At 33.3% G+C, this 16305-nt stretch overlaps 1 protein-coding gene across 1 annotated transcript; it reads left to right on the plus strand.

Annotated features, from left to right (window-relative positions):
• Nucleotides 1-358: 358 nt before the first annotated feature.
• On the plus strand, nucleotides 359-3097 carry LOC114299905 (putative inactive receptor kinase At4g23740). The gene is made up of 2 exons (XM_028244734.2): nucleotides 359-1717; nucleotides 2192-3097. The coding sequence occupies exons 1-2, from the start codon at nucleotides 496-498 to the stop codon at nucleotides 2803-2805; spliced, it is 1836 nt and encodes a 611-aa protein (XP_028100535.2). The 5' UTR covers nucleotides 359-495; the 3' UTR covers nucleotides 2806-3097.
• Nucleotides 3098-16305: the final 13208 nt, after the last annotated feature.

A 16305-nucleotide genomic window follows, 5' to 3' on the forward strand; every position in this document is an offset into this window, starting at 1 on the left:
TGACTGACAATCGATTATTCCAAGATCAGGGCCACGGGCCGTAATGACACCTCAAAGCCCTTTTTTCCCAGATCAAAAAAAAAAAAGATTTCAGTTTCCTCCATTACACTACACTACTAGTTATCTCAAGTTCTTTACCCTTTTTCTTTTTCAGAAAATTCTCTGGTTTCCCAGAGAAAAAAAAAAAAAGATGAAGAAACAAACAACAAAAAGCGGAGGTGGTTTCTGATCATCAAAACCCAATCTTTAAAAACAGCAGCCCTTTGACAACTGCCCCTAATTCAATTCAAACCCACTTGCCTCCAGTTTCAAATTGAGATTCTCCTCCTTCACTTTCTCATTCATCTATATTATTTTATTTATATATCATATACTATACATTTCTTTATTTCAGTTTCTTCTATTGATTCAAAACCATACTTGTGGGGGCAAAGAAAGAGTATTTTATTTTTTTTGTTTCTTTCTTTTTTTAGTAACTCGGTCTAGACTGTTCAAATGGAAGTGGCATACACTTTCTCTTTCATTTTCTTGGTGGGTTTTCTTTTCTTTCAAGCAACTTCAATTCTCATTGAAGATAAGCAAGCTTTGATTGATTTTGTGAACAGCCTCCCTCACTTGCGTTCACTCAACTGGAATGAGTTCTCATCCCCTGTGTGCGGCCACTGGACTGGCATTACTTGCAGTGAAGATGGGTCTCGAGTTATAGCCGTCCGATTGCCCGGAATCGGATTTCGCGGTCCGATTCCACCCAACACTCTCAGCCGCCTCTCTTCTCTGCAGATCTTGAGCCTCAGATCCAATGCTATCACTGGTCCTTTTCCTCCTGATTTTTACAGCCTCACCAACTTATCATTTCTCTACCTTCAGTTCAACAAGTTTTCGGGTCCATTGCCTTTGAATTTCTCTGCTTGGAACAATCTAACTATTGTTAATTTATCAAACAATGAATTCAATGGTAGTATACCCAATTCTATATCGAATCTAACCCATCTCACAGCTCTGAATCTTGCTAACAACTCCATTTGGGGTGAAATTCCTGATCTCTATTTGCCAAATTTGAAGCAAATCAACTTATCCAATAACAAACTCACTGGCATTGTTCCCAAATCACTTCAAAAATTTCCGGGTTCAGCGTTCATCGGTAACAATATTTCGTTCGTTGATTCTCCGGTTGTTTCATCTTCTCATCAACCCAACTCGAAATCCAAAAATGTTGGGAAACTAAGTGAAGCAGCATTACTAGGGATTATAGTTGCTGCTTGTGTTCTTGGGTTAATTGGGTTTGTTTTCTTGTTGCTTGTTTGGTGGTTAAGAAAAAGAAGTGAAGATGTGTTTTCAGGGAAATTGAAGAAAGGAGAATTGTCCCCTGAGAAGGCGATTTCACGGAGTCAAGATGCGAATAACAGATTGTTTTTCTTTGAGGGTTGTAACTATGCATTTGATTTGGAGGATTTACTCAGGGCTTCTGCTGAGGTTTTGGGAAAGGGAACATTTGGGATTGCTTATAAGGCGGTTCTTGAGGATGCGAACACGGTGGTGGTGAAGAGGTTGAAGGAGGTGAGTGTTGGGAAGAGGGAATTTGAGCAGCAAATGGAGGTTGTTGGGAGTGTCAAGCATTCGAATGTGATTGAGCTAAGGGCGTATTACTATTCGAAAGATGAGAAGCTATTGGTGTATGATTTTTATAGTCGAGGGAGTGTTACTGCAATGTTACATGGTATGCTTTCTTCAATCTCACTAGTTTTCACAAGTTAAAATAACACTTCAGTTTTTGCTTTTGTTTGCTTTAAAGAACAGCTTCAGTTATATTTGCTATAGAATTAGATCATCAAACCAGGAAACTGTCTGTTGGTTTTTCTGTATGCATAGCATAGAGGGAAGAAAATCATGGCAATTTAAATCATCTGTGAACTTGGAATTCAAAATTTTCACTTCATTGAAAATGGAAGATAATAAACAGTTTCAGAAAATGAACAATTTCTCTTATACCTTAGCAATATGAACATAACAATTTTGAGGATAGTGATAATGATACTGTGGAATAGTGTGAATCGAACCTTAAATTCCACCAAAGTTTCAGTTGTAATGCTTGCACCAATAAGGCAGTAGAACATATTTCCAAACGGAGCCTTGAAGTTTTCAATGACTGCAGAGTTTGAGCAATCCTTCTAATTCATTTGTAATATGGCAGGCAATAGAGGGGATGATAGAATCCCATTAGATTGGGAAACCAGATTGAGAATAGCTATTGGAGCAGCCAGAGGCATTGCTCGGATCCATGTCGGGAAGCTTGTTCACGGCAACATAAAGTCCTCAAATATCTTCCTCAACTCCCAACATTACGGTTGCGTGTCAGATCTCGGGCTGTCAACAATAATGCGACCACTAGCACCACCTATTGCCCGTGCTTCTGGTTATCGAGCCCCAGAAGTAACAGACACGCGGAAATCATCACAACCGTCTGATGTCTACAGTTTCGGTGTCCTGTTACTGGAACTCCTCACTGGCAAGTCCCCTATCCACACGACAGCCAGTGATGAGGTCATCCACTTGGTTCGGTGGGTCCACTCAGTAGTCCGAGAAGAATGGACTGCTGAAGTGTTTGATACTGAGCTATTGAGGTATCCAAATATAGAGGAAGAGATGGTTGAGATGTTACAAATAGCATTGGCATGTGTAGTGAGGATGCCAGATCAGAGGCCAAAAATGGTGGATGTAGCGAGAATGATTGAACGTGTCCGGCATACTGATTATGAGAATCGACCATCTTCTGAAGCCAAATCTGAAAATTCAACACCGACATAACTTGTTTCGGGGTTGGAATCCTCAACCCCACGATGAGCGAATCCTTGTGTGTTTGTGTTTGTTTCTATCGTCTCAATAGGTGTCGAAATGTTGGTTGTTTCTTTCACAGTCTTGGTGAACATATGCATAATTATGATGTTTTAGAAACATGGGAATTTAACAGATGGTGGTGGTGTTGTGTGACTCTTTATAATTATGGTAAATATTGTGGTTCATTGGCTTGTTTGAACAGATTGTAGGATTCCATCATGAATGGTGATTTAAGTAGTTGCAAGAGATATTCTTAGTCCAACTATATTTGCAAATACTTGTGATTTTTTTTTTGGTTTAATTGAGATGTGTAGTCCCATTTCCAGTGAGCAGTTATGGATGTTGTTGGGATAATTTTTGTGAATGGACAGAGACAGATGAATTTTAAGAGGTTAATGGGATGAATTTTAGTGGCCACATCAGTAGTTATTTGTGTTGAAGCATTTAATGGGAGTATAAGAGCAGTTCTAATACTTGAGACATTTCGCCTATCAAAAGTATATGAAAAATATATTTTTATGAAAAATTTTAAACATCCATAAAATTTATATAAAAAATTTGACAAAAATGATATGGTAATATCGATATTGTAAATAAATCCATCTTTAACGGTATTTTATTTTCAAGTAAAAGATCTACAATTAGTCAGATTATTATGTATGAATTTTTTATTTATATAACATTGCTAATTTTTATTTTTCCTACTCACTTTAAGGACTATTTTGGGAAGATGATTATAATCAACTTTTTGATTAAAAATTACTTATAAGTAACTTTTTTTATGACAGAAAAAATAAATTATAATATGAAAAGTGAATTATAACTCACTTCTCAACAGGCCTAAGTAATTTATACTATAACAATACTTTGTAGTTGGCCACGTAGGTACTCAAAAAGAAAAAGCATTTGCCCAACCTCTCTTGACTTTCTAATTGTAGCTAGCTCCCTTACTGATGAGAGGCATAATATCTAATGTATTATCTAGTCCGTTGAAGAATTGAAATTTTGATTTGACTCAGTAAAATTGCTAACAAATACAATATAAAAAGCCTGTTAGAGTTTCTCTAAGGCATGGGAAGCAAAACTGAGACTATTTTAGCTACGTTCGGATAAATTAGGCTTATTTAGTCACGTCCAGATAAAATAGAAATCAATGTGTTGGGTTTAATCCTTTGTAGGGTAAATTTATCAAAATACCCTGAAAAGAGAAGAAGCTATTCTTGGCATTGTTCCCTCAGCGTGACTTTTGGGGTACCAACCCTCTGTCACTATTTTTTGACATGGAAGGATTTTGAGTTTTTTTTTCCCCCTAAAATAATCATAAAAGAATAAAAATAAATTTTTTAATTCAATAAAATAAAATATTATATTAAGAGACTGTTTAGGGTATCTTAAATAAGTATACTTTTTATCTTTTTTTACTACAAAATTGAAAAAAAAATATATGAATATTTGGATTAACTTTTTGATTTTTTATGAAAAAATATGTATTAACAAATTGTATAAATTAGTGTGTAGGAAAAAAATTTAAAAAAAGAATGACAAAAATACGGCTCATCCAAAAAAAAAATTAAAAATATTTTAATTTTTTTGTTATGTATTTGGTTATGATTTCAGTGTAGACTTCTGAAAGTAGTATGGAGTTTCAAATTATGTGTTTGGTTATGAGTTTTAAAAATAATTTATTAATTGAGTTTTATTTTATGTGTTTGGTTACGATTTGAGTGTAGAGTTGTTTTTAAATTTAAAATATTAACATTTTAAATTATTTAAATTTTTTGAATATTTAAATTATTTAAATTTTTTTGTTAAAATAATTTTTTGAATATTTAAATTATTTAAATTTTTACGCTTTAAATTTTTTGAATATTTATTTTAATTTTTTGCTTATTAAATTTTTTAGATTATTTACATTATTTAAATATTTAAAATAAAATTACAATTTTACCAAAAATTAAAATTAAAATTAAATATTTAAAATTAAAATTAAAATTAAATTAAAATTAAATTATTTAAATTACATAGGACAATAAAATAAAACCTCACTTTTTATCATTTCACAGAAAATGAAAATAAAATAAAAATAAAAAACACATGAAAAAACCATTTGCAAAAAAAAACTTAAAATACATAAATTATTTTAAATAAAATACGCCTCATTCAAAAATATTTAGTACGAATTAAAAAATTACAAAAACGTAAATTGAAAAAAAAAACGAACGACAAAAATACACCTCATCCAAAAAGATTAAAAAGAAAAAACAGAAATTACCATTTGCCATGTAATTTACAAATAAATAAAACACATGAAAATCTATTTTTGAAATATAAAAACAAATTAATGTGTACGAATTAAAAAATGACAAAAACGTAAATTAAAAAAAATAACGAGAAAAATACGCCTCATTCAAAAATATATTAAAAAAAAACATAAAAACATAAATTACCATTCGCCACGTTATTTACAAATAAATGAAACACATAAATTAAAAAAATGTTATTGTATACCAATAAAAATAAATAAGACAAAAAACGTAAATTAAAAAAAAGAACTAATTAATGTAAAAAAATAAAAATGACAAAAACATAAATTTAAAAAAAAATAAAAAAATAAAGCAAAATACGGCAAATCCAAACCCAAAATAAAAAAATAAAAAAATAAATATTTTACCAAAATATGCCAAAATAAAACCCAAAATAAAAAAATTTAAGCAAAATACGCCAAATCCAAACCGAAAAAAAAAAAAAAAAAAAACAGCAACAACAACAACAACAAGGGCACTTTGGTAAATGAACAGGAAGACACCTCACCAAAAAGTCAAAAAGTCAAAAAAGTCAAAAAGCTCTTCCCAAATCAGGCTTTTTAGCTCCATGTTAAAATAGTCAAAAAAGTCAAAAAGTCAAAAAGCCAACCCACTTCTCAAACGGAGGCTAAGTGTATCTCTAATGATTGGATAGGTAAAGAGCACATTACTTCTATAATTTAGCAAATAAATAATGTTAAAATGCTCTATTTTAGTAACATTGCTTCAATTAATGTAAATTTTTCATTTCTTGCAGAAAATATTAAATTAAAATGCTGTATGTGAACCCTGAAAGAAAGATATAGACATAAGTCTTTGTTACAATGTTTATATATAAGTAATATATTATAAATCATGTGTGAAGACAACGAATATTAATAGCAAGCCATATAGGATACTCCAGTGGAGAAGTTCTAAAATTTCAATCCTTAATGCTGTGTTTGGTTGGGGGATTTGGAGAGGGATTTGGAAAGGAAAAGGAAAAGGAAAAAGGTGTGTGAAACTATGTGAAATATAGGCATGATTTATTCACATTTCACCTACCTTTTCCATTTCCCTTTCCAAATCCCTCCCTAAATCCCCCAACCAAACACAGCATAAGTCTCTGTTTGGTTAGGATATTTGAAGATGGATTTGGAAAGAGAAATGGAAAACGTAGGTGAAATGTAAATAAAATATACTTATATTTCACTTAATTGCACATACATTTTTCTTTTCTCTTTCATTTTTCAAATCCCTCTCCAAATCATGTTGGCTGTCCATTTTAATGGACTTTAGAAGACCAGAAATTAGGCCTTTTATGGGCCACAAATTTTAGACCTAACAGTGTCAATTTGCTAAAGCTTTTTGAAGCCTTTGAGGCAATTTGAGGACCCAATTGGACTTTTAGCTTGGGGCCTTACAAACGAAAATTGTTGGGCTGTAACTTCGGGTCTTTTCGATGACTATAATTTGGGCCATGAATTTAAGATGAGTAACCAAAAAAATCTAAAAGGGGAAGAGGTGGGGTGATTTTATTTACACTCAAATAATAACTCCCTACTCCAATTAAAATTTTACAATTTTATTTCTTATTATATCTTAATATAAATTTACTAATAAGAACAATACACATTAAACCTTAAAATAAATTTTTTTTTTTCTTATGGTACACGTTAATCACTTATTGCATATTGTTCATACTCAAATCTCTTTATCTTCTTCTTTAAGTTTCAATTATTTTCTGTTAATCTTTTTCCTCACTTTAAAATTATGATCGATCCCACCAAAACTAACCATTATTATCAACATCATTATTTCTTATTGTATTATTTCTTACAAATAAAAAAATTGGAATAGAATCAATGGATGAAAATCATAATCAAATTTCTAGTTTTGGTTCCAGAGCTGCCATGGCTCGCAAAGGGAGGTCTCTAGAAAAAACACTACACCCAAAAAACACAACATTGATCTTAGAACTGGGCATCACTGCTAACAATGGCAATAGAATAAAGGTTCACAATTCTTATTAGTATCCAAAAAGAACTTTGCTGCGTAACTCGAATTTGAGTTTAGCCCGAATGGCTCGAATTTCATTTAGCCGGTCATCCACTTAGTCGACCGACAGATCGTCCGGTGGAAAGGCTGACAGTTGCGGTCGACAAGGTAACAATCGCGGTAAACAAGTGTTTCACCCTGATCGTCCGAGTAATCGTTCGACCAGTCGATCTGTGAACAGTTATTCGAGCCATTCAGGGTAGCTCAATTCAAGCTACCAAATATTTTCCATCCAAAAAATCGCCCTTGTAAGCCACCAACAGTTCCTTCGTATGAATAAAACTTGGCTCCGACAAACTCAATACATGAATAAAACTTGACTCCTACTTCAATAGCGAGGGGGGTTGGGAGTTTGCCGATGTCATTCTCCTTTTGTCAGTGTTTCCATTCTCTGTATGTGAATATAAAAAATAAAAAAATAAAAGGTAATTTGAATTGATTTGTTTAATTGGGTGTTCCACAAATTATCATTTTATTTTGAATGGTAATTTGTGAAAAAAACATAGAATGTATTGAAAGAAAATTATAATTCTAAATAATTTAGTAGAGTATTGAGAAATTAGAGGTAGTGAATAATTTTTTATGTACAAATAGAATCCTTGAAGAAGTGGATGGGTGGTGATCCTACATAAGACCCACTTTCTTAGAAACACTAAAAGGTTATTGAAAATTTGAAAATTATTTTCACATAAAGGTGGAAACAATATGCAAATGATGGGTGTGTTTGAAATTTTCATTTAGAATTGGATAGGACTGGACATAAGATTATCTAACTCGCGAAAACCACCCAACTCGAACTGCCTGCACCTATTTGGACAGTTTCGCAGAATTGTTAGGATCGGATGTGATTTAAGATTTTTCTATTTTATAAGTTGCAGGTGGGTCACGGGTTTTTCCCACCTACACTCACCGGCCCGCACCTGTATACAATATATATGTGTGTGTGTATTTTTAAATTTGGACCATCAGATTTTCTTGTAAGTTTTGTGTGTAACCCTAATCTCCTCTTCTCTCACTCACTTTAATATGATTATAAAACTTGTATGCTCTAACATTATAATATTATAATAATATCACACACTGCCTTGTCTAAAATACTTATTATTCAATTGAATTTTTTTTAATTTTTTTTACAAATCTAGTTATGTGAATTTTTTTTTCTATGTTAGTTTTATTTAATTTTTATTCTAATTTTTTATAATCCATTTTTAATGGAGGATAGTGTTGAATCTCCTGCAATAAAAAATATTTAAAAAATGAGAAAAAACAAGTCAAAAAATAAAATTTTAAAGGAAAAAACTCAATCCGCAAACCGCCTACGCACATCCACGAACCTTATCCGCACAAACCACAAGACATGAGGGTTCAATTTTTGTCAAATCGCAAACACAAGAGCGGATAGGGTTCGATGGTTCAAATTTTTTTCCAAATCACAGACATGAGGCGGGTCCAAACCGCAAACTAAATCGTCAAAAATCAATCTGCAAACACCCCTAGAACTGGGTTGCAAATTGGGTGGGTTGAACCCAACAGCTCGAACTTGTCCTAAAAGTTTTGGGCCTAAGGATTATTGTTTTTCTTGGCTCAAACATACGCAAAAAAATTCAGCTCAAATTCCTTTTGGTCTAGCTTGAACATTCATAATTTTAAACAACGGGAGCAACATATTGTTTGAATTTTAGATTGAAAATAGACCTCTAACTCAACCAAACCTGTTCGATTTGAAACCAGAAGACTAAAGTTCAATGACATTTGTGCAGCATAAAGTTTTTATTATCTCATGTCTCACTATTACATTTATAAAATACATAAATATTACTACAAGACCCTTTAAACTAACACAATGATGATAGTTGAAATAATAAATAATAATGCTACGCAAATAATGTTTGTCCACTGGAGTTCGGTGAGTTCATTTGCAACCTGATTCAAGTCTCTTCACAAAAGGCTAGCCATAAATAGACACAATAGTAGAGCTATAAATAATGCCAACTCCATTATTTGTTAAATGATCATACGAATGATAGTTTTAAAGATTGTCAATAAATAAAATATTAAAATATTTATAATCTCAATATATATTTTTTAAATTGAAAAATAATTTTATATTTTTTAATTATATATTTTTAACACTAATAAAAAACTTTAGAGCTGTTTTTAACGTTTTCATTTTGTTAAAAGGTAACCTAACTACAAAGGTTAGGTGCGTAGGTAGGGTCAGCTCACTGTTTCTAATAAAAATGAGTTTCAAGGCCCAAAATAATTTAGAGATCTAATTGTAGAGCTCTAGGCGAGTTCTAAATATTTGGATTTTATTTGTGATGTGATGTGATGTGTTTTATTTTTTATTTTTTTTTTATTTTTTTTTATCATATCATTAGAACTCAAATTAAAATTTTAAAATTAGAGTTTTGTATCATTACTCTGAGGCATAATGGGAGAACAAGACAGTCATATCACACAATTAGAGCTACAACATACATGCGTGCTTTAAAAACTGGAGGATAATTACAAAAATAAATAAATTGAGTTTTGTAATAAAATAAACTTTAAAATTTTAGTTTTGTTAATTTAAATCCCAATCTTTTAATTTGTTTTCAATATAAATCATTCGCCTATTTTTTTGTTAAGTAAAAGCGACAAGAAAAGAGTATCGATTTTACTTAATGAAAATAGACAAATATTTTAAATTGAATATAAATAAAAAATGTAGTATTTAGATTGATAAAATTTAAATTTAAGATTTAAGTTGTTAAAAGGGTTAAATCCTATTTTTTTTTTTTTTTATAATTTTCCCAAAAATCTTTTGGGAGTGTTGAAAAGTCGCCTGATGTCTCCACCCCTAAGGCCAGCCTTTAAATTCTATATACATACAAAATTAGTGCATTGCGACTTCAATTCTAAAGTCAAAAAATAAAATAAAATAAAATAAACACTTTTTGGCCATATATTTAACAAAACTTTTATAAGGCCAAGTTTGGGAACACCCCAAAAAGTCAAAAAGCTAAAAAGTTACTCAAAAAGTTAAAAAGTTATCACTATTCACCAAAAGTCAATAATTACGGCTGCACAACTCCCAATTCTAATTTTCTCCTACAAATCAATTTTTACAATTTTTTATTACACATTTTTCCATAAAAGTCAAAAAGTTAACCCAAACATTCATATTTTCAACCTCAACTTTTTAGTCTAAAAAGACAAAAATTGCACTTATTTAGTCTTCCCAAACTTGACCTTAGTCTTTAGAGTAAGGCCGGTTTGGAGATAGGTTATTTTACTATATATATATATATATATATATTGAGTACATAAAACATTTTAATTTAAATAAAATGAAGTGAATGATTCATAAAGCAAGATATAGTTGAGACATCTGTTCAATTCCATCTACAGCCTACATGGGCATTTAACACAGGAAATATTGGTCATACACAACACCCGGAATCTAAGGGATCAAATACCATTTGCATCTTAATATTGTTCTTTTTTTTCATTTTTTTTTATGTTCCCCATAAAATTAAAAATAAAAGTAAAATGGTAGAACAAGTGGAAGCTTATGTGTATGTTTGTATATCTTGTTTTAATAATGGAGTATGGGACACTGTGACCATGTCTTTTAATGCTGAACCACATTGTATTTCGACTATTTAATCAAAGATTAGTTTTAAAAAAAAAAATTAACAAGCATGCATTAACTATTGACCTGATCTCTTTTTAAAATATAATATATAAATACACGTGTAAACAGTAAACATACAATCGCAAAAAATAAAATGTACTTAGAAAAAGTAGTCGTGGAGTCAAGTGACAATAAGAAGGACATGGTCCCAAAAAATCAGGTACATAAATTCTAATTTAATCAACTTTAATGTACTTAGCCTGTGTTTGGCAAGGGTTTTTTCAGGCTTTTTTTGATTATTTTAGCCACAAAAAACAAAATAGGTTATTTTAGCCATAACAAACAAAACATCACATCCAACCTATAATCATTACATTCTTCTCTCACAAAAAAAGTCAAAAAAGCCAAAAAGCTAAAAAGCCCTTCCCAAACTAAGCTTTTTAACCCAGGCTAAAATAGCCAAAAAAACCAAAAAGCCAAAAAGCAAACCCACTTTCCAAACGGAGGCTTAGAAAAATAGTCTTTATTGAAGAAAAAATTATGAGTTTCTTCAACTTTATGCTAACTGTATGCACGTCCAATCAAATGTAAACATGTAGTCTTCTCTTTTTCTAATAAAATAGTGACATGACCATTATTATTGAACAGATACACGAAAAGTAAACAAGTTTACACTATCTCCGATGGTGAGCTAAATTTTTTATTAAATTTGAGTAAAAAAAAGTTAATTTTTTTAATTTGATATTTTTTCCTTCAACCGTGTATCAAAAGGAGAGGGTTGACCGGTAAGGTAAAAAAAAAAAAAAAAATTTATCTGTTTGAACCTTTTTGACCGGTTTGAACCTACCTATTTGAAAGGGAACCGGTCGACCGGTTGGTCTCCTCCAACGGTCACGCACAATAAAGTAGTGAAATCTGTACCATGTTCTCACTTTGATGAATTTTTTGGTTAATTCTCATTTTGATACCAATTTGCTGAAACCATTGGAGCTCTAAAAAGTGAATTTTTCACTAAAATTTAAATCTGATACCAGGTTTGGTTCACCATTGGAGATGCTCTTAAGAATCATTATTTGATCCCCACTCTCAAGTCAAGTACCTTATGCCCCGTTTATTTTCAGAGGTAGAATGAAAGAGATTGATAGTGAAGGGATTAATAGTGAGGAGATTGTTAGTGAGGGGATTGATAGTGAGGGGATTAAATAAAATTGTGTTTATTTTAATGATAGTTGTTAGTGTAGGGATTGTTAAATTATTTTTATATAAAATAATAAAACAAATAAAAAAATACAAAAACATTAAACATTAATGTTTTAAAAAAATGTCCAATATGTAAAAAAAATTAAAAAAATAAAAATAAAATAAAATTTTTTCAGAAAAAATAAAAAAAATAAAATAATGATTTTTACTTAACAAAAAATACAAAAAATTAAAAATTAATGTTAAAAAAAATTCCCGACATGTAAAAAATAAAATAAAGAATAAATAAAAATAAAAAATTTCTAATCTGCCAGACTATTTTTCTAATACCAAGTCTTGGAAGCTCATTCAAATCCCATTTGCAAGGTCAATCCTATGTCCTTCAGCTTAGCGGTTCCTTCCTCAACTCTGTAAATAAACAGCACATTAAATAGAACGCACAACTATCTTAATCTCAATTCCCCTCTCATACTTCAAAACAAACTGGGCCTATAAAAGAAGGGATTTGTCCATTGTCGGGGTGATTCGAAACATGAATGTGTAGGAGTGGGTGAGGTGTACTTCTCTTCTGGTCTTGTTTGATTCTCTTAACTAATTTTAAATCTATTGCTACTGATTTGCTAATCATTTCTTCATTATCACTCTAATCTTACAGTTTAATTGTTCATTTACGTATGTTTTCTTTTGGTATATTAATGGGTTGCTTTTTGCAAACCATAAAGTTGTGTTAGGGTTTGCATTTTCAACTGAAGTTTCCACAAGCTTTTTACATTAAAATCCAGGTGAGAGAAGAAACAATTTTATTTATTTATTTATTTATTTGCCAAACAATTAATAAGGGATTGAGTACATTTCAAGTTAAAACACAATTGGAACCTGGAAGTAAAAAACTATGATATAATAAGAGTGGATGGAAAAAGGAAAAAAGAAAAAAGAAAATGTTGGAAAAAAAATGTTTGACAGTGGTCAGAATTTAACGTAACCCATTTAAGTGTCCTAAAACATACATCCCAAGCAAAATCCTCAATTTAGGGGGGGCCTTCGTAATCACTTTTTCTTGTGGATTTAAGCATTTAACTTTATAAAGAAATTCATGCTGATACCAAAATAATTTATTAGGTTATTGAAAAAAACCAAAACAAATAAATATTAAGGTACCGTTTGGTAACACTTACGTTTTCAGTTTTCTGTTTATATTTACAAAAATTTTAAAAACTCAAATAAAAACTTGTTTGGTAAAATTTTTGATTTATAAATCAGTGGTCTCAGTTTATAAATTTGGCCAAAAAATGAAAACACAAAAACTGTGTTTCCATTTTGGGTTTTCAGTTTTTTTTTTTTTTAACCACCCAACACTAGCCACCACCCGCCACCATTTTCCACTACCGTCTTCCGCCACCACCACCCACCACCCACCCCCACCCCCACCCCCACCCCCACCTGCCACCACCACTCACCACCCACCTGCCACCCACTCGCCACCACCACCCACCCCTTGCCACCACCACCACCACCACCACTACCACCCACCACCCACCTGCCATCCACCACCCGCTACTACCATCCACCGCCCGCCACCACCACCCGCCACCTACTTGCCATCACCACTCACTACCCACCTGTCACCACCATCCACCACCTACCACCACCAGCCACCTGTCACCCACCCACCCTCCCCCACCACCACCACCACCACCATCACCCACTACTCACCCGCCACCTACTTGCAACCACCACCCACTCGCTACCACTTACCACCCGCCACCGTCACCCACTCACCCACCCACCACCACCACCACCACCACCACCACCACCATCACCCACTACTCACCCGCCACCTACTTGCAACCACCACCCACTCGCTACCACTTACCACCCGCCACAGTCACCCACTCGCCCACCCACCACCACCACCACCCGCCACCATCCACCTCCACCCGCCATCCGCCACCCACTTGCCACCACCATCAACCACCCGCTGCCACCACCGCCACCACTACCACCACTACCCACTCGCTACCACCACTACCCACGCGCTACCACCCACCACCCGCCACCGTCACCCACCCAACCACCATCACCACCCACCACCACCCACCATCACCTGCCATCCGCCACTCATCTGCAACCACCACCCGCCACCGCCACCGCCACCGCCACCACCACCACCACCCACTCGCCACCACCCACCACCCGCCATTGTCATCCACCCACCCACTACCAACACCCGCCACCTACCCGCCATCTGCCACCCACCTGCCACCACCACCCGCCACCGCCACCGCCACCACCACCACCGCCACCACCACCCACTCGCTGCCACCCACTACCCGCCACCGTCACCCACCCACCCACCCACCCACCCGCCACCACCCACCACCACCAGGTACCCACCATCCACTGTCACCACTTTCCACCACCCGCCACCGCCACCACCACCACCCACTCGTTACCACCCGCCACCATCACCCACCCACTCGCCACCACCCGCCACCACCCACCACCACTAGCTACCCACCACCCACCGTCTTTCGCCGCCACTTGCCACCACCGTCTTTCGCCGCCACTTGCCACTACTTGCCATTTTTCACTCTTTTTTATATTTTTTAAATTTTGTAAACATTTTGTCAATTACCAAACGCGTTTGTAGTTTATATTTTTCTAAAATTAAACAAAAAATAAACAAAAACCAGTTTATAAAATTTTTGTAAATATAAACTGAAAACGTAAACGTTACCAAACATACCCTAATTAATTAATTGGGGACCCACATATTTTTGTGAAATGTCTAAGAGTATTTCCAATCCAACATCAAAAGTTCATCAAATTTGAAATTTGATAAAAAAATCTCAAATGAGACACTCCAACCCTTTTACCAAAGTCATATCAAATAGAGGCAAAACCCAAGTTTTTATCAAATAAATGGAGTCTTTCATCTTTTATCAAATTTAAATTTACCGTTGGGCCAGACTTCCTCCCGGATGTCTATTCAAATGTCTACCAAGAGCAATTTTGATAGATTTTTTTATTCATGTCCAAACGACCTTCAGGACATCCGTCCGGACGTCCTCCCGAACAACCGGAGATATGAAAAAATATGATAAAAATTCTAATTTTAGCATTAGAGTGAACAGTACCAAATTAGATTTTTCATCAAAATTTTACTCATAATATTAAGATTTTAGGATAATATTAATATATTTATCATTTATCTCAATTTATCTCAATATTGAGACAAATGATATACAATGTTTTAATAGTAATTGAGTTTCTCAACATTTTCACAGACGGACAAATTTCGTTCTGACACAAATAAATTTCGCCTTTACACAAAAAAATTTCTTTGGTATGATAATAGACAAATTTTATCGAGGGATCTTACCTAATAAAAAAAGGAATTTTTATTGATAAATCTCATTTAGAAGTGTTCTAACTCAAGAAGCCCATAAAGAAACTTTTTAACCCACTTAGTCACATGTATTTATAGTTTTATTCCATAAAGTCCTTTTTCTTGATTTACTGTCACGCCCCAAAATTTAGACAATTAAACATTAAATTAGGACTAAATCCTAATCAATATCCCATCATCCAAATCCTAGGGGTGAAACAAAAAAACTAAACATTCTCATCTCCATAAGATTTAAGTAAATACCAATGCTCAAAAAAAAAAAAATACAAGGAATAAAAAATTAACAAATACCAACTAAACTATCTATCATAAATTCATAACTATCCAATACCTCAAACATTAAAATAATAATAACTAGTCAAAACAACTTAAATAATATAAAGTTACAAACCATGTCAAATTATTAAAATACTAAGGTCATAAAAAAAAATTAAATAAATAAACTAACATCCATCCTACGTTCAAGAAAACAAAAGAAGTTCAAACAACATGTCCAACAACTATAGTTATTCCACGTCACCACCGTAACCCCAACTAATCCTGCAAAGGAACACTACAACAAGTTGGGTCTTGAATGAAGAAATTTTTTTGTCTCCAAAGAGCTAATTTCGTCACTATAGATATTTGTGAGGAAATATTTTCGTCACCAGTTTCGTCATTGAATGTTTGTCACTAAAAACCACTGTGACAAAAAATAATTTCGTCACCAATGAAATTACTTTAGTGACGAAATTTTTTGTCACCAATAAGACAACATTTTGTCACCAAAAAATTTCATTTTCGTCACCAAATAATTATTCAGTACCATATTTATAACTTTAGTTGACGAATAAATTTGTCACACATGTTGATCATTGATGAAGAAATAATTTCGTCAAAGCAAGATGAAAAGGTGACGAAAT

Source organism: Camellia sinensis, chromosome 13 (genome assembly GCF_055761805.1).
Source record: "Camellia sinensis isolate YWXY chromosome 13, ASM5576180v1, whole genome shotgun sequence".
NCBI classification, from domain to species: Eukaryota; Viridiplantae; Streptophyta; class Magnoliopsida; order Ericales; family Theaceae; genus Camellia; species Camellia sinensis.